Raw genomic sequence first — 26268 nt, 5'->3', positions numbered from 1 at the left:
TCAACACGTGAAAAAAAATCCATGGTGCATCTTTTCACCAGATGGACAGAAGCTTCTCGTGGAAAGCACCCACTTTCCTGCTGGAAGAAATCTTTTATATACCCAAGCCTATAAGAGAAAGAGTCCATCCTGGGCTTTTGCTGGGAGATGCAATGCTCAAAGCACACTGTAACTAGAACTCCAGAAGGGAATAACCATCACAAGAGAACTAAGAAAAGATCTTTTATAACTATCAGAGATAACTTGGAAATGATAGATGCTGGCATACCCAGGGACAAAGCATTTTGACAGGCAAGTAGCACATCCAAGTACTTATGGACATCTATAGTTAACTCCTTGAAGTCATTAAAAAGCAAAAAAGATGACAGCTTCTGATAAAAGAAAAAAAAAAGTGGAATGATTTGTTTATTGAGTGCTTGACCCAGGTGGACAGGTACACAGAGTTAACTGCCTCTGTTTCATAACAGACAAGGAAATACATATTTTTTACTAAAGCAGAGCTCTGAAACTGAAGTTAATGCTAACTTCGAAGTGCAATTCTGCTTGAAGGAGTGGCTGTAAAAATGGCATTCTCCTACTCGAAAGATCTATTTCTTGTATGTTTTCTGGGTCACATCTGCTTATTTGAAACAAGATTTTTTAGGATCTTTAATCCTGTTAGCCTGCAGACCAAAGACAGCAAATGGAAAGTGAGAGAGGCTCCTGAATGCCAGCCACTTAACCCCACTCAAAACAGAGGGGATGATCAGGTGTCAAGAAAAAGCCCGAGATTTGGCAGGCAGAATCCTTACGGATGCTGAGGATGCACAAGAAAGAAAGGAAAAAACCTGGGTACTCAGACTCCAGGTTGCATATGGGAGGCTGGCTGCTGAACAAAATCTCTTTTCCTTGTAAACGGAACATATTTGGTGTGAAAAGCCCTGAAAGACCACACGTTCTTTTATACAGCAACCTCTGAGAGCGTGGTGCCATTTCACTTTCCTTAGAGAATGACAAAAAAAGCAAGGAAAAGAGTCTCTCCAGAGGTCACCTGGTCCCATTTCCTGGTCTGAGGCACTGCCAGACTCATGTCACTTGCAAAGGGTCCATCTTTCTCTTTTAGTATCTTTATTAGAAGGAAAAGTTAGCTATTTCCCTTTGTAGGATCTGACTTGGCTTTATAGAGCAAGCATGACAGGGTTCAGCAATGCTTCAAAACCTGTGAAATAACAACAGTAATCCAAAGCACATGTCACATTTTTATCATTCACCAGCTCTTGAGTTCAATTTGGGTTTTTCTCAGGCTCCCAGTTTCTTGCTGGTAAACTCCTAGCTTTCCAAATGTAAGAAATCATTATGCTTGAGTCATCTTGCCCAGGTTTCACTTTGGTTTCTGCATGTCTATTCCTACAGGCAGAGGAGCTGGGACTGGCAGAGCTGCCCTGGACATGGGGACACGTGCAGCCATCAGCCATGGGGCTGATGCCAGAGGCACACACTGCAGTATTCCCCCCACAGGGTGGGTGGAAAAAATGAGTGTTGAGAATAAATACAGCAATGACTCACAGGGGTTATAGGGCTGGAACTGAACACAGTGAAGCGAGATTTTTTTGTTCTGAAAAGGAGCTATGTGAGTTCAAAAGCAGCATTGGAAAAGGCCCTTTAGAATGGGTTCCAAAAAGCCATGGCAGTTAAGAAGGTTTTCCCATTTTCATGCTTCCCTGTTCAAAGGCACACGGTTCAAACTGAGGCAGCGATGCATTTCAAAAAGCCAATACCATTTCCCTCATTAACCTGAAAATCCTGAAGAGATCAGGCCTCCTATTTACAGCATTAAACTAGAACTTTTAAAGCATTTTCTGCATGTCCAGTCTAACGTTTGCTAATTCACCTCTATATGAATCTCCATCCATTTGCACCCAAATTCCGATTGTATCAAAGGAGGTTTCCTTACTTTACTGGCTCCCATGACTCCCGCTCAAAGCCCCTGTGAATTGACTGTGCAATTGAGGACTCCATCAGATCGACATATCTAACAACAAGTGGAGCAAACAGGTCTTGGAGGTGTTTGTGGAATTTTCCATTGCACAAATTATCTAGAATAGATAAATAAAAGTATAGTAAGACACTACTGTTACTACAACCTCTGTAACAAACCACAGCGTGGCACTTCATCAAACAACGAATTTGTCAGTGAACAGGAAAACTTCAAGAACATAACAGGAGCCAGAGTTCATGACACAGACAGCAGGAATGACTTCTTACTCCAAACAAATAAACAGACAATGAACCTTCTTTTCCATTAATGTAAAACTTACAAATACATTATCACTTCCTGTGAATAAAACCAGTGTAAGAAACACAGCATGGCAAACATTATGGCTTTAGCAGGTGGGAAAATAATTTCTTCTTTGGTTGCTCAGTACCATGATGCTGGAGCTTGCTTTCTAAGGATGAGTCCCTGGCTTTTTTCACATAGTCTTAGAAAGCTAGCTGAGGTCCTGGTCTAGGACCTAGCTAAGGCAATGCCAATATTGCCACCAGCTCCCCAGGGAGCGTTGGACTATGAAGGAAAGCACCAAATTCAAAACATGGGTTTTGAAAGCATGGGCCCAAGTGCTTTGGAGAATTGTCTTATTTCACAAAGCACTATTCTTCTGAACTACTTCTGCTTCCGTTTACTATAGTATTTTCCTTCCTTCAATAAAATCTTAAAGCAAGGACTGGCTTACTCCATGCTAAATAAATGCAGTACACACGTTTAAAACAATACACACATTTAATGACAGATATAGAGTACCTAATTCCCTGCTTATCAGGCAGCCATTACCAAGAGACTTGAGAAGATGAAGCAAAATAAAATTCAACTTCCCACCTTTGACTGCAGTGATTTAAGGGCTGTGCTTTTTTCTAGTGGCAATGCAATAAAAGCTGGTGCTAAAGGAGTTTGTAAGTCTGTAAATCTCCACCCATCTCAGTTCTCAGTGCAGCAAGGAGAGGCTGAAAGCACGATCAGTAACCTGAGCAGCCCACTGGAAAGGGAGTGATCAGAATGCAGAATACATACAGTCACTACGGAGGGAATCGTTAATGAGCTGAAAGAGCGGGAAGCTGTCCCAGGTGTCTGGGGGCTGCACCTCTAGCGCTGCGTCCATATCCACCGCAAACAGCGACAGGAACGTCTCCGCGTGCTCTACCATCAGGTCTGACCACCAAGCAAAGGCCTTCAGAGTTGGCAGAAAAAGATAATAAAGATGTGTATTAGTTCTAATAAAGCGCAGGGAAAGATGTTAGGCCACATATCTTTAAAAAAAAAAAAAAAAGCATCTCATGGAAACTATCTTTATTGTAAAGAGAACAGTGCTTTGAGTGCTAGCCTGCATGGGCAGTGCTAATCACAGAATTAGGCACTGCTGTTCTAACACAAAGCTTTCTTGTAGAGGGTCTCTTCAGAGCTCCACTTTAAAGGCATGCAGCTGTAACATAGCAGAGAAGGTTTCATCTGTTCAATTTACAATAAATGACTTCATTAATGATGCAAATTATCAGGAAAAAAATCAACTAATTCTTATTTCTAAAGTACAGAAATTTGGGAGTTTCTTCACTGTGCTTGTGGGTTTTCTGACGTGTTTTTCAACAGCTTAAATTCTACTTGGATTCAGTACTTGAAAAACTAGAAGCCTGAGACATTAAACTCTGCCCTAAATCATTCACACCCTGTTTTCAAGATATTTCAAACATTACCAGTAAAAGTTATTACAGCACTGTTCATTTTACATCGTTATCTAACACTACTACCTTCATGATGCTGCTGATTAGAAACCCATTACAAAGCTCTACTATCAACATGCCAAGGTAAAAAAAAAAAAAAAATCTATGGCAAGCCTATATTTTCACAGAGGCAGGAAAAACATATTCTAAACTTGAAAACCAAAAAATATCAGTGAGGTAACTCATTCTCATGCACATGGGTCCTTAAAATTCGCTGTGCGGGCTCTCTGAGGTGGCATTCACATCATACATGGCTCAGATGTGAATGCTGCAAATGCATGCATGCGTGTTCAGTAGTCACTTCTGGCTGGGAACATGCAATATGAGAAGAGCTGTCCACAGGACCATGTGCTGTCATTTGGAAGTGATAGGAAATTACTCAGTGACTTAAAGGAGCTCAGGAACAGCTTTGCAGCACTTGGCAAGAAACCTCTAGCTTAGGCACAAGAGTGGAGATGAAACGGAGGGCATTGGGAATGGAGGAATCAGTTTGAAGAGGAATTGCCCGTCAGGGAGGGGCATTTTTTGTATGTTTTTGCAGACATGAATAAGCAGAATGGGCTTTCACTCAGGGTTCAGTTCTGATTCACTGATGTGCACAGCACAATTCCAGCTACTGGTTCACCTGGTCATGGAGAGGGAACAGCACCGCCAAAACAGGTTACTGCCATAGTTTTTCCTGTTTTGGCTCAGCTTCTCAGCTGCCAGTGATAGTGGTAGGGGGTCTTTGGAACTATTTCCACTCCTTCAATCCTTTAAAATATAAAGCAGACTGACACTGCCCTGTATTATTCCATGAGTTGGTACAAAATGGATGTGAAGGCATGGATAGATTGGGCACTGCACTCGGCATTTTCATCCCAGAGCACATCCAAGATGCAAAACAAATAACCAAAATAAGCACATGACCCCCAAACTAATCTTAGGATTGGGCTGCCCTGTAATGGGGGTGAAGATGAAGGCACAGCTTCAGTGTCTGCCCATGCCTGAAGCAGCAACACCAGCAGGTGAGCATCCCAGTGGTCATGGCATGGGGACAAGGTGGCTACAGCAGAGTCTTTGTCTGCAGGCTGTCCTCAGCTTCAGGCCCATGGAGGAAGCTGGCCAGCTCTGCTGCAGCATCTCCTGCTTGGGGATGCTCAGGGTACAGTGGTAGTGGTGACAGTGGCCCTGGGTGTCTGCAGAGCTCTCACTCTGGGAAAGTCAAACCAAGGTGAGGGAGCCTGTGTGGGGCTGAGGTGTGGGGCAGAGCCCTTCAGCACTTCTCCACATTTGGTGCTGGTTTCCAGCCAGGTACAGGGCTGGATGGCAGTGAGTGCCATGCTGGGAGGCATCAAACCTCTGAGAGACCACGGAAGAACCAAAACCATCAAGAGTCAGGTGTGCTCCTGATGCCTGTTCCAACCTCTTCACAGAGGTGGGTGGGAAAGGAGCTCGGCTGAGCAGTGGGGCTGTGCAGGGTCTTATCTCAGCAAGGCCAGGCTGTGGTTTTCAGGGGGGCTGTGGGAGCTGCCCTTGCTCTGATGTGGTTTCTCTGGCTCTGCCTGCCCAGAGCCTGCCATGCTGGCACCCACCCAACACTGCCCTGGGTCTGTGGGCATGGAGTGACCCCTACGATGGCAACCGGCATTTGGGGGGAAGGGAAAAGAGGGGAGGCCAAAGAACATTTTCTGTAGCAAATCCCAATATAAACACTTCAGAGTCCTGCAATAAGAACCTGCTTTCATGAAAAAGGAAAAAAAGAGCTATTTTAAAAAAAGAAAAGCATATGATCATTGGTGGAAAAAAAATTATGCCCAAATCAGTAACAGTTTTCCTTTTGCTTGAAAAGTCAAATTTTAACTCCGTAATTCTCAAACTTCTGTCAGGATCCTCAACCTCCTCCCTAATTTCTGTAAGTAGGATTGGTAACACCATACTTAGAAAACCTTTTTCAAGATGGTAAAATTTCATTTATTTACCATCTACTTACCTGCTTTGCTTAAATAATAATGTAAAGTGTGCTTTCTAGCCAAACACACCTATTATTGTATATTTTACACATGGATACACATGTATATATGTATGACCTCAAGGAGTTAAGATACATATATACATATACACATATGTATACATAGAGAGAGAAAACACAAATTTAAAAACAGGTGAATGACATTGCCCCTGGCATTTGTCATCAGTCATCCAGAGGAAGGGAAAGGGAGCTAGGAGACATCTGATGGGAGAGATGATAGAATGCCAGAGACCTCCTGCTCCCAGATTACAGACATAGGCACACAGATTCTGCTATTTCTGCCTGTGCTGCGTTGCTTCCTTCTCATGGGTAAGACAAACCTGACTGACTAGACACGATACTCCTCTTGTAATGGTTTTTGAACATGTTCTGAGTATTATTTTCTACATTTTCATTAGGGAGTCTGCCTGAATGTCCACATGGGGAAAAAAGGGGCATATGTTAATTGCAAAAACTATTGCTTTTTAGTAAAGTAAGGCATTTCTTCAGTAAGCAGTGCAATTTTCTACTGAATAACCGAAGTAGACCAAAGAGTCACACCTCACAGGTCAAGCCTTCTCCAGGTGTGTGACAACATATAAAAAAAGTCACCTGGAATTATACACGGGGAAAAATAAAGTGTAATACCTCAGCAACGCTCATTGCACAGTGACAGTATAATGTAGCTACAACACATAATAAAAATCAGTGATAAACCACCCAGCCTCTTCTCTCCCTTCCCTGGGTGCAATTCAAAGTGTGCAGAGAGCTGGCCAGTTGCCTGTGCACTGCTGAAATGCCACAGCCACCCTCAGGACAGGGATTCAAAATGCACCGACAGTGTGCTGGGCTTCAGGAGAGAGATGGAGTTCATCCTTCCAAGTCCCCATTCAGAACAAGGGATGGGGATGCCTCCTATCTGTCTTGGCATTAACCTTCTGTCTCTAATCAAAACCTTGTGACACAAAAGATGCTGGAGAACAGTTCTGAGACTTCCTCATCATGTGAGGATCTTGGCAGCATGGCTGGCTGAGTGTGACTGGTCCTGCAACTGCTTCCTCTTTTCAAAATAAGCTGTGTTTTAAAAAACAGCTCCTTCCCAGCTGGTTGTACATCCAGCCTGTGCTGGTGAGGAGTGGAATAAAACAGTTTTTGCACAAGCACAGTGCTCTCAAGCACTCCTTGCTTTAGTAAAAAGGAGGTTTATTTCACTCTTCACCCCATATATTCTCTCTCTACATATAAATACTGTATATCCAGTACAAGGCACATACAGACAAAACCAGAGGAAGACCACTACCATTCTAGGCACTCGTGTAGTACTTAGTCCATCTCCACCACAGTGTACTAGAGGTGGGGTGAATGCAAACAACAGGTAACAACAGGCTGAGGAGCGAGTCCAGGCAGGTAGGGTTGTGTTGGGATGTAACTGCAGCGCTCGTAAAATATACCCATTGCTGCATGCATGGACTGGACTGCTATGCCACATTTACCCTCCTGTGTCAGGCCACCAGCTCTGCAAGCAGCCGACCCAAAGTTGCTGTTACATTCCTCGGTCAAAGTTACGGAAGCGAGGGCAACCAGGGTAAAATCCCAGTAGGAAACATGGCACTGAGAGGGCATGCACGGAATATGACAGGAGTGACTCGTTTCATTCGGTTTAGTCACATACCTCTTTCCCCTGCCAGGATCATCCAAGATTGAATGAACAGTAGAAAAACAGGGAGGAAATTTAAATATGTAATCAGGCGTTAGTTGGGTTTTGTGGATTGCTGTGTATTATCAATAAGTAAAACTATACTGCATATTTAATACACACTGGAATGATTTTTAGGTGATTGTGAAATTATTTATCAAATGCTCTTAATGAAAAATACTGTGAGTATATCTATATCTATATATATATCAATGGGAAGGAAAAGAGAAAATAGTGAAAGAGTGCAACAATCTACAATCTAGTGCAACCTACAGTCATAAACAATAACTGTTCACTCTGAATTTTAAAATTATTAACTTTTCAATACGCATTCAAGAGCACCAGATTTACAGAGAACTCAAGGCTCAATCCTGCAAATACTTACATGGGTATGCAACATCACCTGCTCAGGGAGAAATGTCCTGACGTGCTGAGAGCAGGACTACAGCCAGCCATGCCAGCTGCCTGTGGGACCAAGTGTTTCCAGGATCAAGCCTCACGATTTTCTGGTGTATATCTGACTATGACATGGTTTCAGTGGTTTTAATACACAAATCTTTCTGTTAAGGTACTTCAAAGAGTTAGGAGTGGTTGTATTAGGCTTTAGATAACCCAGACAATGAGTAACAGAGCACAGTTCATCCTAACCTCTGTGACTAGTCATTGAGGTATTACCAATAAACCAAGGCAGAAGAGGCCAACAGGAAACCAGGTGAGTTAATCATGTACTGGAGAGGCCCAGGGGGACCCCTGGAAACAACCTGAATTCTCAGAAAGGGGCAGACAGGAGAATGGTTCTGTTTTGTTGCAGTTTTCCTTGCTCCCCCCAGACAGCAGGAACAGCAGCTGCGGCAGGGACCCCGCTCATGCTGGCTGGAGGCACACAGCACAGCTCAGGATTTGGAAATACAACCTTTCTGGAAAGTGGATGGGCTTGCTCTTGGAGGTAGCTGGTGGTGAATATTTTGGCCAGACTGGCCCTGTCAGAAAGGCTGCAGACTGACATCAAGGAGAGCACAACTCAGTTAATTCATCCTTTAGCCCTCCCGCCCGTCTGAAAACACATTCCTCCTGAAGTGCACCTTGCCTCCATCGTACTCCAGTGTACTTCCAGCTTTTAAAAAAGATAACCAGCACCAGCTGGGCAGACATCACACAAATACACAAAGCTCCCACCGGATCCTGTGGGAGACCTGTGGGGACACGACCTCGCCGGGGACGCTGCTCACCTCTGCGTGGTGCTCTTCGTTTTGCTGTAGGACTTCAATTACCAACTCTGCCAGACGTATTGTGTCTTCTAACTTTTTAGCTGGTGTGACTAACCGGCCTACATTCTCTGTAGTACAAGAACTCAAGTTAAAAGGAAGGCAGGGTGAAAAGCTAGATGAACAGTGAGTTATTTTAGAGGTTAAAAAAAAAAAAAATCCATAATATTCTGCAGCTTAAAAGATCTTTTCATGCATATGTTAAATGCTTATATAATTAGTACTGAGCAAACCAGAAAGCCACATTCGTTATTATACTATGAAAATACAGTGCTCCAGCTCCAAATTGCACAATACTGTCTGAGTTGGTTTGCTTTATGGGGGCACTTTATTAGCTCAAATAAGAACATCACATTCCCTAAAGACAGCATCTGGCCACTAATGTATGAACAATATGTATCCTTCAATCTAGATGATGCTATTATAGGAATCATATCTATATCATTTAAAAATTCTTTTAAGAAGATCAATTCAAACAAATCTGTCTGCACTTGTAATAAATTGTCAGACTCGAGCAATTTAAATGTCACTTGCTTCTAAAAGCAAAACTTGCAGGTCTGTCTTGCTCCAGGATTTAACTCCACAAGGGTCAGGAGTTATGCATGCTGGAGGGAGTGAAAAGTGGTAAATCCCACAGTCATGGGTAAGATTTATATGGGAAAAGAGACACAACTTTAAAACAAAAACCTCAAAAAAACAAACCAAAGAGTTTAAATCCTGGAGCTTGGTGTTTACCTATTTTGAGTCCTTTTGCAGTGTTTTCTGTAAACTCTAAAAAACAATTAAATTATATTCTTCCAGGTAATTCATATTATTAATAACATATTAAAAATATGAGGTGCTAACAATACGGAACATTTAAAGCATTGCATTAGAAATAACGTAGAGGAAAAGAAAATAGCCACAATTTCCCTGCAGGACAGCTTCCACAGAGCTGACCACAGACACGTCTCCCTGGCTCACACCCAGCTCCCAGGCGCAGCTCTCCTGAGCAGCAAGGGCAAAGAGAGGCATTTCACTGCACAGCCCCTCCATACCTCTGCATCCATAGGTGTTTTGGCCTCTCCATGGTATCAATGGGCAGCTCACTGCCCTGGGGTGGGCAAACTCTCCCTGTGATGGTTGTTTGGAGCAGGAGTGGAGTGGGAGATCTGCCCCTTGGGATCCATATGCCAACAGGCCAAGTGTTCACAGGGCATCTCACTCCAGCCTTCCACATGCCCTCTTTTTTCCTAGTGTTTGATCTTGTTTACTGGTGGGGCAGAAGCTTGAGGTTGCACAAGGTGGCCTGTTCTGCTGGACTGGATAACCCAGGGAGAAACCCCTGCCTTGCTGAAGGCTCAGGGAGCTTACAGGACTTCATTCTCCGTGCCAAAGCCTTGCCAGCCCCTAGTTATCCCTGAATACCTGTCTACAGGTTACACAGTTCCCACGAAAAGGAAAGCCATATGTTTCAGGACAGTCCCAAATGTGGCTGGTTTTTGGAGGAGCTCAGCAAGCTGGAGTCTGGCCCTGTAGGGGCTCAGCTTGGCTGAGGGATGGTAAAGTACCATGCAAATGAACCCTATAGTTTTACTGATTTATGGCACAGATAAGGGCCTTGGGTGTTTCTTCTCCAGTTTTGCTGCTGTTTGTTGTATCATTGGAAACAAACAAACAAAAAAAAAATCAAGGTTCCCTTTAATATAATTTACTGAGCAAATACTGAAATTGGAAAGCTCCTGGTTATCTCCTCAGTCTCTGTCCTACACTATCCAGCACCTCAACTGCTACAAGAAGTAGAAACCACTTCTGTTTGCAAAAGGAGCCCAAAGACAGGTCCCTCAGTAAGATCTGGTTGTTTCTGCACCTCCAAAGCCAAGGGGAAGCTTTTCCATTGATCAGTGCAGCATCAGGCCCATTCTCATTTGCAACATTGATCTGCTCTCAAATATAACTAAAAGACAAAAGTGTTAATAAGAACAACTGCTCAAAGATGCTGTCTTTAAAGAAAATATTGATGCTTATATAACTTTGGCAGCCAGCAGATGTCAATCTTAATTTTTTTCCTTCTTATTTTAAATATTTCCCTGGTTAAGTTACTATACATCAGAATATTCTGCTAAGATAGCTGGAGCACTGACAGTTACATGAAACGTATACGATATACTTATCAAACATTTCATCCAACATCATGTAAAGCTCATACATATTTATAGTTTCCATGCAAAATGTTATGCAACAACAATGTTATTTTGTGCTGACGTTGATATTTGAAAATGTTGCATATGTCAGACATTGCTAGACAAAAAAATGTGGACATTTTGAAATAAATGCTACCTCTATATCTCTAAAGCCTACCACGTCGCGCTAGGTGCTTTGTATGTACCAAGCTGCATATGAGGACTAGCTTTCTACGGCTACACGAGCGGCTGCTAGACTAGGAAACCACTGAATAAAAGAAAGGAAGACTATTACAGTACTTGGCGGCTGTTTGGCCATGCCTTTGAGCACATGATCTATCATGTTAGTCTGCGTTTGAGGAGATGATGGTGGTGGCCCAGCCGGCGGCTTCGGCTTGGGCGGACGGGCTGGTGGTGCGTGACGGAGAGAGAGACGCCAAAAGTAAAGAGACAAATGACTTCATAAACAGTGACAAAAAAGATGGGAGTTTCGAAAGGAACATAAGCAGAAATGATCAAATAGGAATGGAATAAGCTGCTGGGTTTTTGCTTATCGGTATTTGGGGTATTACACGGTAATGACACCATTTGACAACATGTATTCTAGAAATCAGCAGATTCGAAAGTCCTACAGCACCGTGCAATCAGAAAGCTAAAAATTCAATGCAAGTATGAAACCACACTTAGTGCAGTCACACCAGGAGACTGAGACGGGTTAATTCAGTTAAAACTCTGGAATTCAGAAAAGGTGAACTAAAAAACACAACTTGAAGTCAGCTCCCCAATGCTTAGGCACGTTTAGCAATAGAATAATGAGCCATAGGAATTAATTGCTTTGCAAATATCAATTACACATTTTAGAATTAAACGTCACTGTTGGTTAAAGGGAGCTATAAAATATTCTTGTGCAATTTAAACATGTAAAAAAATCTGTCACTTAAAAATGTGTGGTTCCTGATCGTTTCCAGCTCATTTAATTATTTTCAACTTGGAATTCTAGTGGCTTTTATATTCTGGGTTGAATCATATATAAAAACTTGCCAGCTCTATCAAATATGTTACTTGCTATTCCAAATGTTAGAATACTGCAATCAGGACTTGACCCATCTGTCATATAGTTTACAATATCAGCATAGGAAAAATTCAAAGAAAATAGCCTTTCCTTTTACATACACCAAGAGAATAAATTATATGCTGTGAATATATTAACACAATAGTTTCTATTCCTTTTAATAACAGTTTTTAGCAGCATTGTGACTATTTTTAATCATGCCATTTGCAAGGAATCTGGCATATTTATCTGGACATTCTATTGCCAAAAGTCCTTGCCATTTTGCTTGCATTTTCCAGTGGGGGAAAAAAAAAATCAGTTGGCTTGTGTAAAGGAGATTTCTGATTGCTTTTATTTCTCACAGAACTACAACACTTAGCGAAGTATAATAAAGAATATTCGAGTAAACCATTAAGGAGTGTGAGTTAGGTTGGTGCCCCTCTCCATACACAGGGATAGATACACATACATACATACATACATACACACATACATAAAATCACATACAATGCACACACTCACACACACACATTTTTAGTCATTTAGGCTGTGTAATGATTAATTCAGACTCTCAGATTCAAGCTACTGTCTTTCTTTCTTTTCCTTGTTTTCTTACAAGGGGAAAAGCAAATCTATTCTTCCATCTCTGGAGTAATCCTGATCTTTGATCAACATTTAGCAAGGGTGACTTTATCTCCAGAAACAAACCTCTCAGCCCCTCAAGTGACAAAAATAACTGCTTTTTTGGGCATTGGCCTAATGACTTTCACTCTGCTTTAAAAAATAAGCAAGAATTCAATTTGGCTACTCACTGATTGCCCCTGAGCTTGACATGAAAATGTAGGAAGAGTATTTTACTGCCCACTGCTATGGAGAGCAGCTTGTGCCAAGGTCCCTGGATGGGAAGGGATGGTGGGGAGAGGGAATTGCACATCTTCTCCCACCCATGTCTGACAACCACAGGGTGGGAACCAGGGGAGTCTGTTGGGTGGCAAAGTTGGGGGTGTCAAAGAGAAAGAGCTCTTCCTAAGAGTGCCAAAGTCAAGGTGAAAGGAATCTGAGTTTCACCCCATTGCACACGTCAGCACTGCAGCCCTCAAGCATCCTTAAATGTGGAGTCCAGCCCCTGCATCCCTAACAGCTACCCATCCAAAAATAGCTCCTAGGCTTCACAGACATCCAGACTCCAGAGTGTTGAACGGGCCTGATTAGCACAAGTGTTTTCTGTCCTAGGGAAAAGTCATTAATAGAGAAAGAGGAGGAGGAAAAGGCAAGAGATGCAGCAGCATCTTCACGAGTTGCTGGTGCAGCGCATACAGAACAGCTTGGAGGAGGCTCCCGCTGTGCAGTTGTCAGCACAGTGCCCCAGGGTGGCTCTCACTTCTCTGGGGGGCCTGTGAGAGACCCCTCCAGCACCTTACCCTGCTCCTGGCATCCCCCCACTCTTGGAAACAAGCTCCCACAAGGCACTGGAGCAGGCTAAGCAACAAACTCTTGATATAATTCTGATCTGGCCCAATCTGCACAAATATTCAGCTCTTTTCACACATTTTAGTTTTTCAGACCCAAATTCAAGGCTCTTGCATGACGGCTGCAGAACCACCTGGAGGTGAAGGAGGGGAAGAGTTCTCTCTGTTCCTGTGGGCACTGAACACCCATGTGCCCCAACTCGTGCTTTTCTTTGTTGTCTCTTTACCGCATGAAAATTTAAAAGATTAGGGTCTGGCTAAGGAAAAAGAATCATTTCCTCTGTAAATTTAAATAGAAGTGGGGTTGTGAGAGCCATGCACTATGAAGCACTAGAGCTCACACACCTCTCTAGGTCCAGGTCTCAGAGGTGACATGTGAGGTCCCTTTCAGGGGTGGCTCATCTCCCACTCAGAGCAAGGGAGATGTGCGAGGCTGGATGGATTTTAATGCACTTGCTCGTGATCAGCTGCAGCATGTGGCAGGTTTTGTTTCACTTTGGCTTTTCTTTTTTCCCATCCTTTTCCTCTCTGATCCCCCACTACAGCCAGTTTAGTATCAGAAATGCTCTAGTACTTGCTGCTCATGTGTGTCAGAGGAGTAAGATTTAAACACCTTCCTCACCGAAATCAGGAGCAAATTCTTACTGCCTGACAAAGTGCTTTCCTGGACAAACTCTTCTAAAAGGTTTTTATGCTTCTGCATTATACTGGCACATAAATACTTGCAGAAGCTCAATTACTTGAAAAATTCGGGGTTTGTGCTTGCAATGATCTTCAGCCTGCAATAACAGGTATATTGATAAATCTGTGCTTCATTAGGTATAGATATTGCACACAATTCATTCTGTGTGGCTCTTTACAGACTGGAAAATTTTCCAACTACGTATTTCTACCTCAGCACTGTGATTTCTGCTACTAAATCATCGGCAACAATAAGAATTACACTTGCAGCAGGAGAAGAATATTATTGATTTTTCATATTTTTTAGAAGCATAGCCACTGATTCAATGATTTCCTCATAATTATTAAAAATATATGACCCTTGCCAAAGGCTTTAGCATCCAAGTATTATGTGTGCATTCATTTGTAAGCCAATAATCAAAATAATACAAAAAGCTGCTGTTTTCAAGAAAACTATAAAGCATAATGGACTTAACCCAAGAACAAGGCAGGGAAGCCTTTTATTATACTCATGAAATTAATTTGCATGTATCTGAAAGGGGTTTCAGTCATGGTATTTTTTCTCTCAAAATAAGATGTTTGATTTTAAAGGAAAGAAAAAATCATATAAATTTTTTGTTAATTCAGAAAGAGATGCCAATTCACCTCAAAACCTCAACATACTGAAGAGAGAACTGCTCTCCTAATTTTGTAATGATTATTGAGCCTAGGGAAGAATTTGTGCCTATCTGAATTGTGTCTCATGCCCCAGGCAGCAAGTCGCTCCCACAGTTTGTGGGAGACCCATAGAAAGAAAATATCAGAATGCAGATCTCTGAATTTCTGAAGCTCTTGCAATAACTTTGTACTGCTTTAGACACTGCCTTTGAAAAGTCAAGAGGAAATCTTGAAAGCTGCGTAACAATTCTTTGTTAAACACAGCCCAGTGCCACTTCAAGGAATGAAACAAATGAAGCAGCATTTCAGCACACATGGATACAGGTTATAGTCATGCCTGAGTGAAAGTATAGGGTTCATTAATGACTTCAGCCTCCACTCCTGCACACAAAGATTGATATTTTCATATATTTTACATTTTTATTTACTCAAACAATGTAATTTTATTTTCTTTTTAAGCTTTGTGATTTATCACAAATTCTGGAGTGATTGGCTAGCAGGGGCTGGGCTGACAGATCACACAGGACCTGGTCAATTGACAGGCAGCCCAGCTCCTCAGCTGAGCTCCAGATACGTGCACAGAGCTTCCCAGGCTGACATCCAGAAATAGGGAAGGCGAGTGACGTAAAGTGAGCATGGGGCTGTGACAAGGGCCAGTATGACTGCCTTGGAAAATGCCACTGCTCCTCAACAACCTGCTGTGCTGCTCTAGTCTGAAACCAAGCTCTCCTGCACCTGTTGCCTCGGCGCAGGACGCCTGCCACGCCTGCTGGGGCCAGTGAACCACCAAGATGCTCCATGGCTGCTGCCAGCTCGGGCTGGTGCAGCCCACGCTGCCTTGCTCAGTCTCTCTCCTCTGGGGGCACCCAGCCTGACACAGGCACCTGGGGGATGTCTGCCTCTGTACAGGCACTGCAGCTGCCCCTCAGTGCCCTGTGGGCAGCAGTGACCCCTGAACTCAGTGGGTTCCAGCTTCACAGACGCCTGGCATCGCCACTGGATGTGCTTTCACGTGAGGCTGAGCCTGCCCAGGAGCCCACCCCGGGAGGACAGAGTGTGCCACACAGTGTGTGTGCCAGGACAGTGTGTGCCACACAGTGTGTGTGCCAGGACAGTGTGTGCCAGCCCTGCAGCACGGTGAGGTGTGGTGCCCTTGGGACACCCCTTCCCTGTACAGGGGATGGAGCTGCTGCTGGACAAGCAGAAACAAGCAGAAACCTGGTATTTTTGGATAGCTCAATTTGCCTTGGGGACAGAGCAATAGGACTTCAGTAGGTCCCTCTGCTCTGCAGCTATTTTCCATGAGATGTTCCACTGCTCTGCCACCCACACCCTGGCACTAAGCACCGAGGTGAGATCTGTCTCCTTCACTGCTCATCTCTGTGCACCAACTCAGCACGACCACGAGAAACCTCTCCTTACGGAGACCAAACCTAAATTGCAATATGAGAATTACTTAGCCTGAAAACTGAATTCTCCCTGCTCTCAGTCTTACACCAAACACAATCAATTGTCAAACTGACAACTCTGCCTTGGCTGGCACCACCTCTGAAGCTGCCTGTACCCAACTCCAGCAGTGCAAAGTGGCACTTGTGTTCACGTGCATAAGGGATGGAGAAGTTATTATTTTCTAAAATTATGTATTTCTGACCTACATAAACAAACACTTATTAAAAGGTTACAATTATCAATCTGAGTGTTTGTAGCTTTGTCTGATTAATAATTAAAGTAATTTATTTTAAATTCTTTTAGCACAATTCCCTGTTTAATGTTCTATTTCAATATTTTAATGCAAGACAAGAGACTACACATATCTCAGGAGAAAGGACAACTAAAGGGTAACACTTGTGTGTTTAAGAAGCTGTTTTCAGGGTATTATTTTTATTCTTGCTTCTGGCAAAATAAAAAAGTCAGGCCAAACTCCAGTCACTTTTTACTCCACTTCAGCTGAGGAACCAGTTTCAAGTGAGTCCTGCTGACCTTGCCTGAAAATTTTTTATTTAAAACCAAGGGAGATTTGTGGGCACAAAGCAGTGGAGTCACAACTCCCTGTGCCCTTCTATTTGCTCCAAGCATTGGGAAAAAACAGGTTATTTTTAAACAAGCTGGGCCATGGGAATGTCATTCTGAACTTCTAAACTGCAGGCATGTGACAGGTTGTTGCAGCAAGCACGATGCTCCATGCAGTTATTGTGCTTAATGCCCAACAGCCTGTGCTCACTCTAATTTTTACAGTTAATGGTAATAATTGGGAGTGTTCTATTTACTTTTGTTTATTTGCACCTTTCATAAATGTAAGAAAAAATTAGTCTGCATTTTCTAAATATTGATTGTTATTTACAATTCATTTTACTATCAGGCAATAGATTATGGGCCAAATTTGAGCTGAGGAGGTCTGCGTAAACCTGAACCTGGCCCAGCCTTGTGTACTGCTCTTCTAAAGCAATTTCCCTGTGCAAATAGAGCTGAAATGAACCAGATCCTTTCTTTTTTCCCCACAAAACAGAACAATCTACTCACAAAAAGAAATGAACAGTTCAAGTTTCAAGGACTTTGGAACTAGGACTCTGGGATACAACAGAAACGAGAAGAGGGGCTGCAGAGCTCCACCATCCCTTTTGCAGAGATGTGCACTTGAGCTGAGCCTTTGCCTTGTTACATGTCACCACAGGTTATAAACGAGAGACAAACACGACTTCTGTCCCACCAGATTGTTTGTTACACATTAACAAATAAATAGAAATAAAGAAATAAAGAAAAACCCAGTCCTCCCATCAGGGCAGAAAACAGAAGGTATGAAAACCAAAAATGAACGTTAGTTTACTTATAAATGTGCTTGTTAGGTGTGGAAAATTAATGGCCAAATCACCAACATTTTTTCACCCAAAATGAGCTGCAGTTCTTTTGAAAAACAAGAAACCTTCTCTTTACAAAGACTAGATTCTCCTCTACAACTGTCTCCTAAGAAGGCACTACATCTCTACAGGGTATTTTTAATCTACACTCTATTCTATGAAAGGAGGAAAAGGAGATTATATAGACAGCACAAATTAACTCCTTAAGTATCAATGCATCTCCATTTTCAGCCTGAAGGAGTACATATCTTAAGGAGCTATGAAAATAGAAAACAAAATAAATATAACTCAACAGTCCTAACAATTTATAATGCATATACAATTGTTCACCTGCGTCCTTTTGATTCTCTATATGAAAGAGAGAAAGCAACAAGGAGAGAAAAGAGAGAAACAAGAACAGATATGCAGGATTAATGAGCAAGTGGACCGCACAGCCCCCCAGTTATGCGTGATATATGACATTTGAAAAAAGAAAAGTCGCCCCGTCTCGCCCCCCGCCCCCCCGAGCGTGGGGTTACCAAAGGAAGCTCCTTTCATGGAGAGAAAACGCTGCACAAATAGAAAACCAGAGAGGGAGAGCTCTGAGGACACAGAGGGGGTCTCCGAGTGACAGCAGGGTCGGGGTGTCCCCTCCAGAGCTCGGTGCAAAGGAGTGAGTAAAAAAATCGAGGAGGAGAGCAAGTAGAGTGCATCCTTTCGCTGAGAGCTAACAGACAGGAGACATTCAGATCTGATGTACAGAGAAAGGACAGCCTTACACCATCTTATACACAGGATTGGGTAAAGATTTTGTACGCAGGCAAAGGGATGGCTTTTTCCAAGTGTCCTTTATCTGACCTCTAGCTCACTTCTCCACAATGTAGCTGCTACCTTTTGATTGTGTACCAGTGACAAGCACTTTACAAACTGGGGTTACACAGAAGCAAAGTAAAAATGCATTCAGGTCACGGACATAAAGAAGAACTGAAAAAACTTACAGACAGTCTGAGTTTGTCACAAACAGATGGGTTAATTGTCTAACCTGGTTTAGGCTGATAGAAAGTGACTGGACTTCTCACACTGGGTTTCACAGACAGAAGCAACAGACAAGCCAATGCTAAAAGACTTGAAGCAAGGAGAGTGAGTTGGTTTGGATCTGGACTTTCTTGAGGTAATGAGAACAGAGAAAGTGAGGACAGCATGGAGAGGAGGGTGGTAGGTACTCACGAATGGTTAAATCCATCACTTGAGAGGCCAAGCAGAAGACAGGATGCTCATACATTTCTCTCTTTTTCCCTATAAAAGAGGATTTGGGCATGCAAGAGGCTTAGGTCAGAGGTAAAGAGGTTACAGGCTATAGGTCAGAGGAAAACTTCATATCAGGTTAAAAGGAAAGCCACAGAGTATTTTGGGATACACACAGAATAAAAAGAAGAAAAAAAAAAAGAAAGAAAAATAAAAAGAAGGGTTAAAATTTGAGATCTACTGGATTAACCATTCAGCATGCCCATGAGTCACAAGAGAGGCTGTGACCATGACTCTAGAGGTTTGCTCTGAACTGTTTGCAAGAATATAATGATCAAAACATCATGAATAGAGGGAAATAGATTTTCATTGGTTTAAGGCTCCAAGATACTAAGGATTTCAGCCTTCAGTATCTAAGGCTTTCACAGGTATTTCTTCATAAGCATAGCCTTAAGCACTGCTGCCACTGATTTGGTTCTGCATTTCTGACAAAAGTGCCTTACACGTGGCTATTCAAATGTCACTCAAAAGCAAGATTTCAAAGCCATGTCCAGTGAACAGGAATGTGTCTCACCAAGGTAAACTTGTCATTTGCTCTTCTTAGGAAGTATTTGAATATGCAGTGGACTATGCTCATGAGAGAAAACCTGATGCATGCAGCTGGCGGATGTTGGGTTGTTCAAATTAACAATCCCAGCATGCTTGGAAATTGGTGTTACAGCCACTTTTGTAGAAATAGCATCAAAAAGTGGCTGTGGCCAATCACAGATAAAGGAGGAGAAAAGCAGAAGAGAGCAGATAGTGTGGAATGAACTATTTCCCTGAAAAGGCAGCTGGAAAAAAAATAGGTTTGTTGCTTCAAAGTATTCCCAGACCTAAAAGTCACAGTGCAAAAAGAGAGGGCAGATAATTAACACAACCAAGAAGAATTGAGGCACAAAAGGAAAAATACACACTAACTGTTCTACTTTGGAAATGAATGCATTTTTACTTACAGATCATAAAGTTTGTTTTTGCATAGATTTATCTGAAAGAAGAGAGCAAATCTTACCAACGAGTTAGTGATATTTATACAGAGAACCTAAGGGAGCCAGCCCTGGGTAGAAGCATCCATCAACAGAAAAGCTGTTTTTGATTCTCAATCCTTCTCCATCCTTGTCAAATATATTTAAACATTGCATTTTACAGAATACACCAATTAAAGTATCCTCTGAAGTTGAGTACTTTGATAAATTGCCTGATAATACAGTGCTTATGAAACCTTCGTTCCTTCTCTATTTTTGTCACTCATTACCAAGTCAAGAGTTGATAAACATCCTTTTAGTGCCCAATTCTTAAGTGTTTCTCACTGGATGCATAACAATGAATTCATTACCACTGGTACACAATTTGCATCATTAGACAGAAAAAAAATGGAAAAAGAGAGGACATGTCATGTACAGAACCTGGACAATTTGCCATATAATAACAACCCAATTTTTCATGTAAACAAGAACGAAGAACAAATCAGAGGGAGTTTTAGTTTGGGGTTTTTTTCCTCCTCTCAATATTGTCCTATAGGCATACAACAATAATCTTGGCCGTGGGAAAGCTTCACACCACATATGACAGAAACCCAGAGTCAGAACATACCATTCATCTGGAACACACAGGTTTAAGTAATTGGGAACTTGGAAAAAGTTGGGAGGGAGTTTGAAGTCGGGAAGAGCAGCCAACAAAGTACCAACATAAACTGATAACATATAAAGAACGACTGAATCATAGACTTTCAGTAACACATATCCTCCAGCAAACTTTAAAATGTCTTTTTGATGGCTACATGTGTCACTGGTCACTGGTTATTATTCTCTCATAACTTAAAAGGTCAAAAATATCAGCTTTGCCAGATTCAGAGTGACAAGAAAGAAATCCGATGCAAGTATGGGATCACTGATCAATGACTGCAATGCAAACTGCAAAGACAATGAAACACACCCAGAAAAAAAAGACATTTTAAATTGGCTACAAATGATTAAACATAGATTAAACAGTTTTTCAGCTTTTTATTTTTCATTTGTCTCCTGAAGTGTCACAAGCAATTAGCTGCAGTATACCTTCAGCTGTAAAGATGACATCCCAAGTATTTTTCAATTTGTTTTTTAAAACCACGACGTGAGTCTGAATACTATACCACTGGCCAAACGCACTAACGATCAAAGGAAAAAAAAGCTACAGCTCTTTTTAACTGTTTCCTCTCTCCTTTCCAGAAAAAGAAATGATTTGCATAGCTTCCATTCTTAACTGCTTCCGAAGCCAACACCACAAAAATGATTCTGAATCACAACAGCTTTACCGACAAGAGAGTAAATAGCAAATGAGCTTTTTTTAAAGAGCTCCCAGCCACCTAAGTTGCCACCTAGAAACATAAGAAAAATTTTAATTTCAGAAAGAAAGAGCCTTACCTTCAATTTTGGCATACTCTGATAGTCGAGTATAATTGACTAGAGCTGCTTGCTCCAAGCATTTACGGATGACTGTTTTTACCTCCTCTTGAGGGACCGGAGTAACTATGTCTTTCATCAGAACCTTGACACAAGAAAATCTGATTTGTTGTGGCACACAGAACTGCTTTTCCCCAAGCCCAGCACAAACAGCCATTCCTATGCTAGTGCTGTGTGGCTCTCAGGGCATGTGTACAATCACAGGACTCACTGCAAGGTCACCTTGGCCAGCCTAAGATGTGGGACTGTATTATTCCCCTTCTGTATTTACATCCTGAAGTCCGTGATGATTTTTTTAGGGTATGACATTAAAATCTGTCACAACTTGCCCAGTACCAAGCAATGTTTTGCCCTTTTCAGGCTCTACTGACTGACTTGGGTTTGGGTCTGGACTTGGCCACACTGTAGGTTAGCAGAGGTGGGAAGGATGTTGGAGTGGGGATGGGGAAGAGGATCATGGTGAGCAGGTTTTATACATCCAGAGGGAACAAGTCTGCCTCAAGATGGGAATTTCACCAGGCAGCAGCCAGGCATTGCTGCCAAAGGTCTGTGATGTGGACCTTTGCCAGGCAGACCCCTCACCCTTACCTGACAACACAGACACAGAATATTGTGCCCTTAGTGGTCAGGCTACACACCTGCCTCTCAGCTGAGGCAGGAGACACCAACCCCACCTAAGCCCCACATTTCAGTGTAAGATATCATTAATTACATGTCCTACGCAAAGCCAACAGCTCCCCAAGCTTTTTGAGATAGAAGGATATATGAGAACAGGTCATTTTAATTACTCTCTTCTGTTTCTGTGCTTACCCTTTCCAGCAGTGACAGAGTGGCTTTCAGTGCACCCTCTGGACGGCCAAATGGGAAGCAGTACCTAGAAAAAGCACATTATCTTAGCATTAGACCAAGTGCACATGAAAACCTTTCCTGAGCCATAAAGATGCTTTCCTAAGTCTGTCCAAGCAATTCTCTAGTCTCTGCCTGGAATGAGCAGCCTTTCCATAGGGTAACTTTCCGAAAGGCTTTGTGGGTGTAGACTAAGGCAGCAAAAGAGAATATGGGTTAGTAATAAGCTGAGAGTTTTAGCAGTTTCTTAAATCTGGGTGTTACCTGGAGAGTTTTTAGATCTCCTTGGAGAGATAATACCTTCTTCTAAAAATGGGGGGAAAAAAGACCCTATGGAAGGGACATTTATTTCCAGCTAGAGACCTGGCAATGCACCACGGTGTAGGCAATGCACATCACCCATCTGTGTGAATATGCACAGCCTGCCTGACCTGACCAGTGTGCTGGGGGCCATTCATCCCTTTTTTTGGGGGGTATCTTTCCATACTGTGACATCCCTGCAGAAAGCCCTGCCTGTCAACTCTAGGGAGAAGGTAAATGGATTATAACTGAGCAGAGAGGAACAGAGAAATAAGAGGATAAGGATAAGAGATTTTTTGTTGTTATATTTTAGACAAAATCCACAGCTTTACCATGCCTATGGGAGCAAGATGGTTTGAAATATCCTTTAAAGGATATATATTTAAAATCACACGGCAGCTATAAACATGCTTCACTGCCCTGTGTAGGTCTGTGTCACTTATGCAAAATTCCTGTGTGCATTCAAAACCTGCCTTTTGGCTTTGCTGCTTATAGGAGGGAGCTGTGAGGAAATCATTCTTCTCGCATTCAGCCTGGGCTCTGTGCCTTTACCTGAAATGTGTGATCTGATTCTCCAGCAGCACCCGGAGCCGCTCCTTGATCTCTTCGAAACGCTCTTTCTCGTCCACAGTCACCGTTCCTATCCCGTCAGGCCTGCAGGAGAAATGCCACAATGACTCAGACTCCACCTCAGCACCCTGGGATCTCATCCCACAGCATGCTGTCCTTTCCAAAAGGACCCTCAGCAACTGTGAGACCCAGGGCAAAGGATGTGCCATGCCGACAGAGGGGTGGCTGCAGCAGCACCGCTGCCAAAGTATCAAGAATAAACAAATAGACAAGTATCTTCTCTCACAGTGATAACCTAGATGTGGATACCCCCCACCCCCTTATTTTTATTATTAAAGAAGTTGGGAAAAGCAGATTTCCCTCAAAATACAGGTATATGCAGGGAGTGCAGTGCCAGCTCTCATGTCAGGATTGAGCCAGTTGCTGGCAAAATAGGGTCTGAATTTCTTCAGAAAAATTCAGCTGCTAATTTAACACAATTCACAGTATAAAAGAATATCAATGACATGGATATAAACAGAATATAAAATTCTGCACTCTTTCCTAGCTGCTGAATCACCCCATTATAGAGGTTTCTTGAAGTGAACCATCTTCAATATATTCTGTCGAAATGTGCCTGAAGAGTGACATGCATTTTGCAATGGAAATGCAATGCCTCTTCAGTAGTTTAATTTTAATTTATAAAAACGAACACATTATGCAATTTATCTCAAATTTTCTCAGACTACTTGATGCCCCTCTATTTGAGGAGTGCACAGGAGTGTGTTGTGAGACACCCAGGTCCTGCTGCCTTGGGGCATTTCTCATCTTTTACGGAGCACAGTGTGCAGACAATCCCTGCTGAGGCTCTTCCTGGGGGCTGGATAACGCCCTGATCCCTGTGCCATTCTGTCCTGCACCTATGCTGGTGCCAACACTCCCAATCCCCTCCTTCTCCCCCACACCCACATGGCAAAACCTGCCGTGCAGAGCATCCCAGGCAGGAGGAGGGAGCGACTCTGATCCACCCATCCACCAAAGGCATCGGCCAGGCACACAATCATTGGCTCTGCTTCCATCGCTGCAGAGCAAAGTCTCAGCATTTGTGTGCTCCTGGGCAACTCTGCTGGCACAGGCAATCTTGAGGTAATGTAAGACATCTTAAAATTGAACAAATGTTCTTACTTAAAGGCCTCCCCCAGTGTTCAGCTTAAGCTGCATAAATCCGCAGTACTAGACTGGTTTGGCTTTACAAAAGACTTGGCAAGGGATTACAAAGCTTCTAATGAACCTCCTGTCAGGGGTTAATTGGTTGGCTTTATTTTCCTCTTAAAAATTCAAAGGCCCTAAACTTAAAAAGAAAAAAAAAATCTATAAAAAAATTAAATTCTATAAAATCTGTGCAATCACTTCTCCTCGACCCTACATTTACTAAGCTCTTAATATCATAAATATGAACTCTGATATTCCAATACAGGTGAATAAACCATTAAAACATTTGGGAAGAGGAACTTGCAAACCGTAGATGATATTTACTGCAAAATTTTAAAGCTAAATATACATTAAATAAAACTTGCAGCATGGACACAGAAAAATACTTGAATACCAGGGCATGTATTTAAAGTTAAACAGCATTTAATCAGAATCTTTCTTTGATTATTTGCCAAATTCAGTTGTGTATTAAGGAAAAAAACAGGAAAAAAAGATTTAGGCTGAAACTTGGATAAAATGTCTCAGTTGGGGAACACATTTCATAAACAATTTTGGAAGTATGGATCTGGTCTCATTAGTAACTAATTAGTACCAGTTATTTTGAAAAAATGAGCAAGCCACAAAAAAAACCCAAATTAGATATTGAACAAAAATTAATGTCTTAACATGCTTAATATAATTTATTCCAAAGTTCCATAAAATATTTAATATTCAGATAGAGATGTCCATGCCTTTTGTGATGCTGTGCACCTCACAGTGCCTGGTTTGCTCCCAGGCAGATAGAGATAATTCAAGGCAGACCACAATAAATGCCATATATTAAGGTGCAGGGTTGAAGCCCTCATTTGACTTTTGGCATTTGGTCCTTGCCCTGTACCCACAACAGCTCAGAGTGTCACTGGGTTAATTGTATCAGCATTGACAAACGAGGCAGTAAAAGCTGCCTGCCCTGGCAGTGATTTGCTGTGGGACTGGAAATGGTCTGAAAATTGTGTCACCCTTTGCTAGGTCAATAACCTCAACTGGTGAGATTTAATGGCAGGATCTGACAGCTCAGGCTGGGTCGCAGCCCTCCCACGTGAATCTCAGTCTCTCATTGCACTCAGAGCACTCACCATGTAACAGCTCATGGTGGACACCCAGCACAGGCTGAGCTGACAGCACCAGGTGTGTCCTGCCAGGCAGGGGCAGCTCTGGAAGCATCACTGACCCACACAAAGACAAAGGGTGGGCTGTGGAGAGAAAACCTCTGGCCAATGTGGCTTTTGCCCCAGTCACAACATCCGAGGGATGCCAACCAAACCCCTAAGTCACACACACACACACACACACACACACAAATGAAAGCTTAATCCTTTGGGCTTCCCCTTTCCTGTGAGCCAGGAGGACACAAACCCAGTGGCTCTGGCCACCGGTTCCTCCACGCTGGGTGTAAGCTCAAGCCACTCTCACGTCTCATGCAAACCCAAGACAATCTACAGGTCAGCTGTAGCCATTTTTGGAGCAGTGTGGATGTCTGGAAGGGCCTGCCAAGCGAGAGCCATCACCATGGCAAGGACTCCCTTTCTCACCCAGCTGTGGACTATATTGCATCTGACATGATGAGCATCTCTTGAATCTACCTTTCAGATTTTCGGCAAACCATTTTCTCACTGTCCTTCACAAAGTTGACATTTTCGGCAGCATGATAGGAAAGATGTCATGTCGGCTGCTTTTCAAGTTGTTGTCACAGTGGTTAGCACCAGTTCTGTCATCTTTGCTTTCCTCACAATCCCCCATCTTGAGCCATGTCACAAATAATAATACTTCCGATGTTTTTGTCAAATTTCAAATACTATAACCCAGTTGCACATCTTTGGATTTACTAGTTATGTTAATCTTTGTTGCTCATCTTCCCAGAAGCTGAAGCATTAGAAACTCATTAATTAGTGACAAATGCAGGATATAGATAGAACTGGAAAAACACTACCCAAAGCCTTCCACTTAATTTATTAGCTCGATAATTTTGAAACCTAATTAAATATTCAAGTCAAATATACTTTGAAAATATAATCTTTCTGAGGGAACATATTTATTTTCCC

At 42.5% G+C, this 26268-nt stretch overlaps 1 protein-coding gene across 12 annotated transcripts in view; it reads right to left on the bottom strand.

Moving 5' to 3' along the window:
- Positions 1–26268, bottom strand: part of CADPS (calcium dependent secretion activator) — a 203218-nt gene that overhangs the window by 47186 nt on the left and 129764 nt on the right. For 4 of the 12 annotated variants that reach the window (XM_058031860.1, XM_058031862.1, XM_058031867.1 and 1 more), the window contains exons 14-21: positions 22979–23080; positions 22091–22154; positions 21242–21365; positions 18783–18851; positions 17907–17924; positions 8657–8772; positions 3047–3203; positions 1934–2075 (exon numbers count right to left, since the gene is read on the bottom strand). In XM_058031860.1, the coding sequence (XP_057887843.1) occupies positions 1934–2075; positions 3047–3203; positions 8657–8772; positions 17907–17924; positions 18783–18851; positions 21242–21365; positions 22091–22154; positions 22979–23080 (792 nt within the window). The remainder of the gene's footprint in view (positions 1–1933; positions 2076–3046; positions 3204–8656; positions 8773–17906; positions 17925–18782; positions 18852–21241; positions 21366–22090; positions 22155–22978; positions 23081–26268) is intronic. The other 8 variants (XM_058031861.1, XM_058031868.1, XM_058031872.1 and 5 more) reach the window with 5 other exon arrangements.

The sequence above is a fragment of the Melospiza georgiana genome, chromosome 11 (assembly GCF_028018845.1).
Source record: "Melospiza georgiana isolate bMelGeo1 chromosome 11, bMelGeo1.pri, whole genome shotgun sequence".
In the NCBI taxonomy this organism is placed as follows: Eukaryota; Metazoa; Chordata; class Aves; order Passeriformes; family Passerellidae; genus Melospiza; species Melospiza georgiana.
The sequence above is the reverse complement of the archived record's forward strand: the minus strand, read 5'-3'. Positions and strand labels throughout refer to the sequence as shown.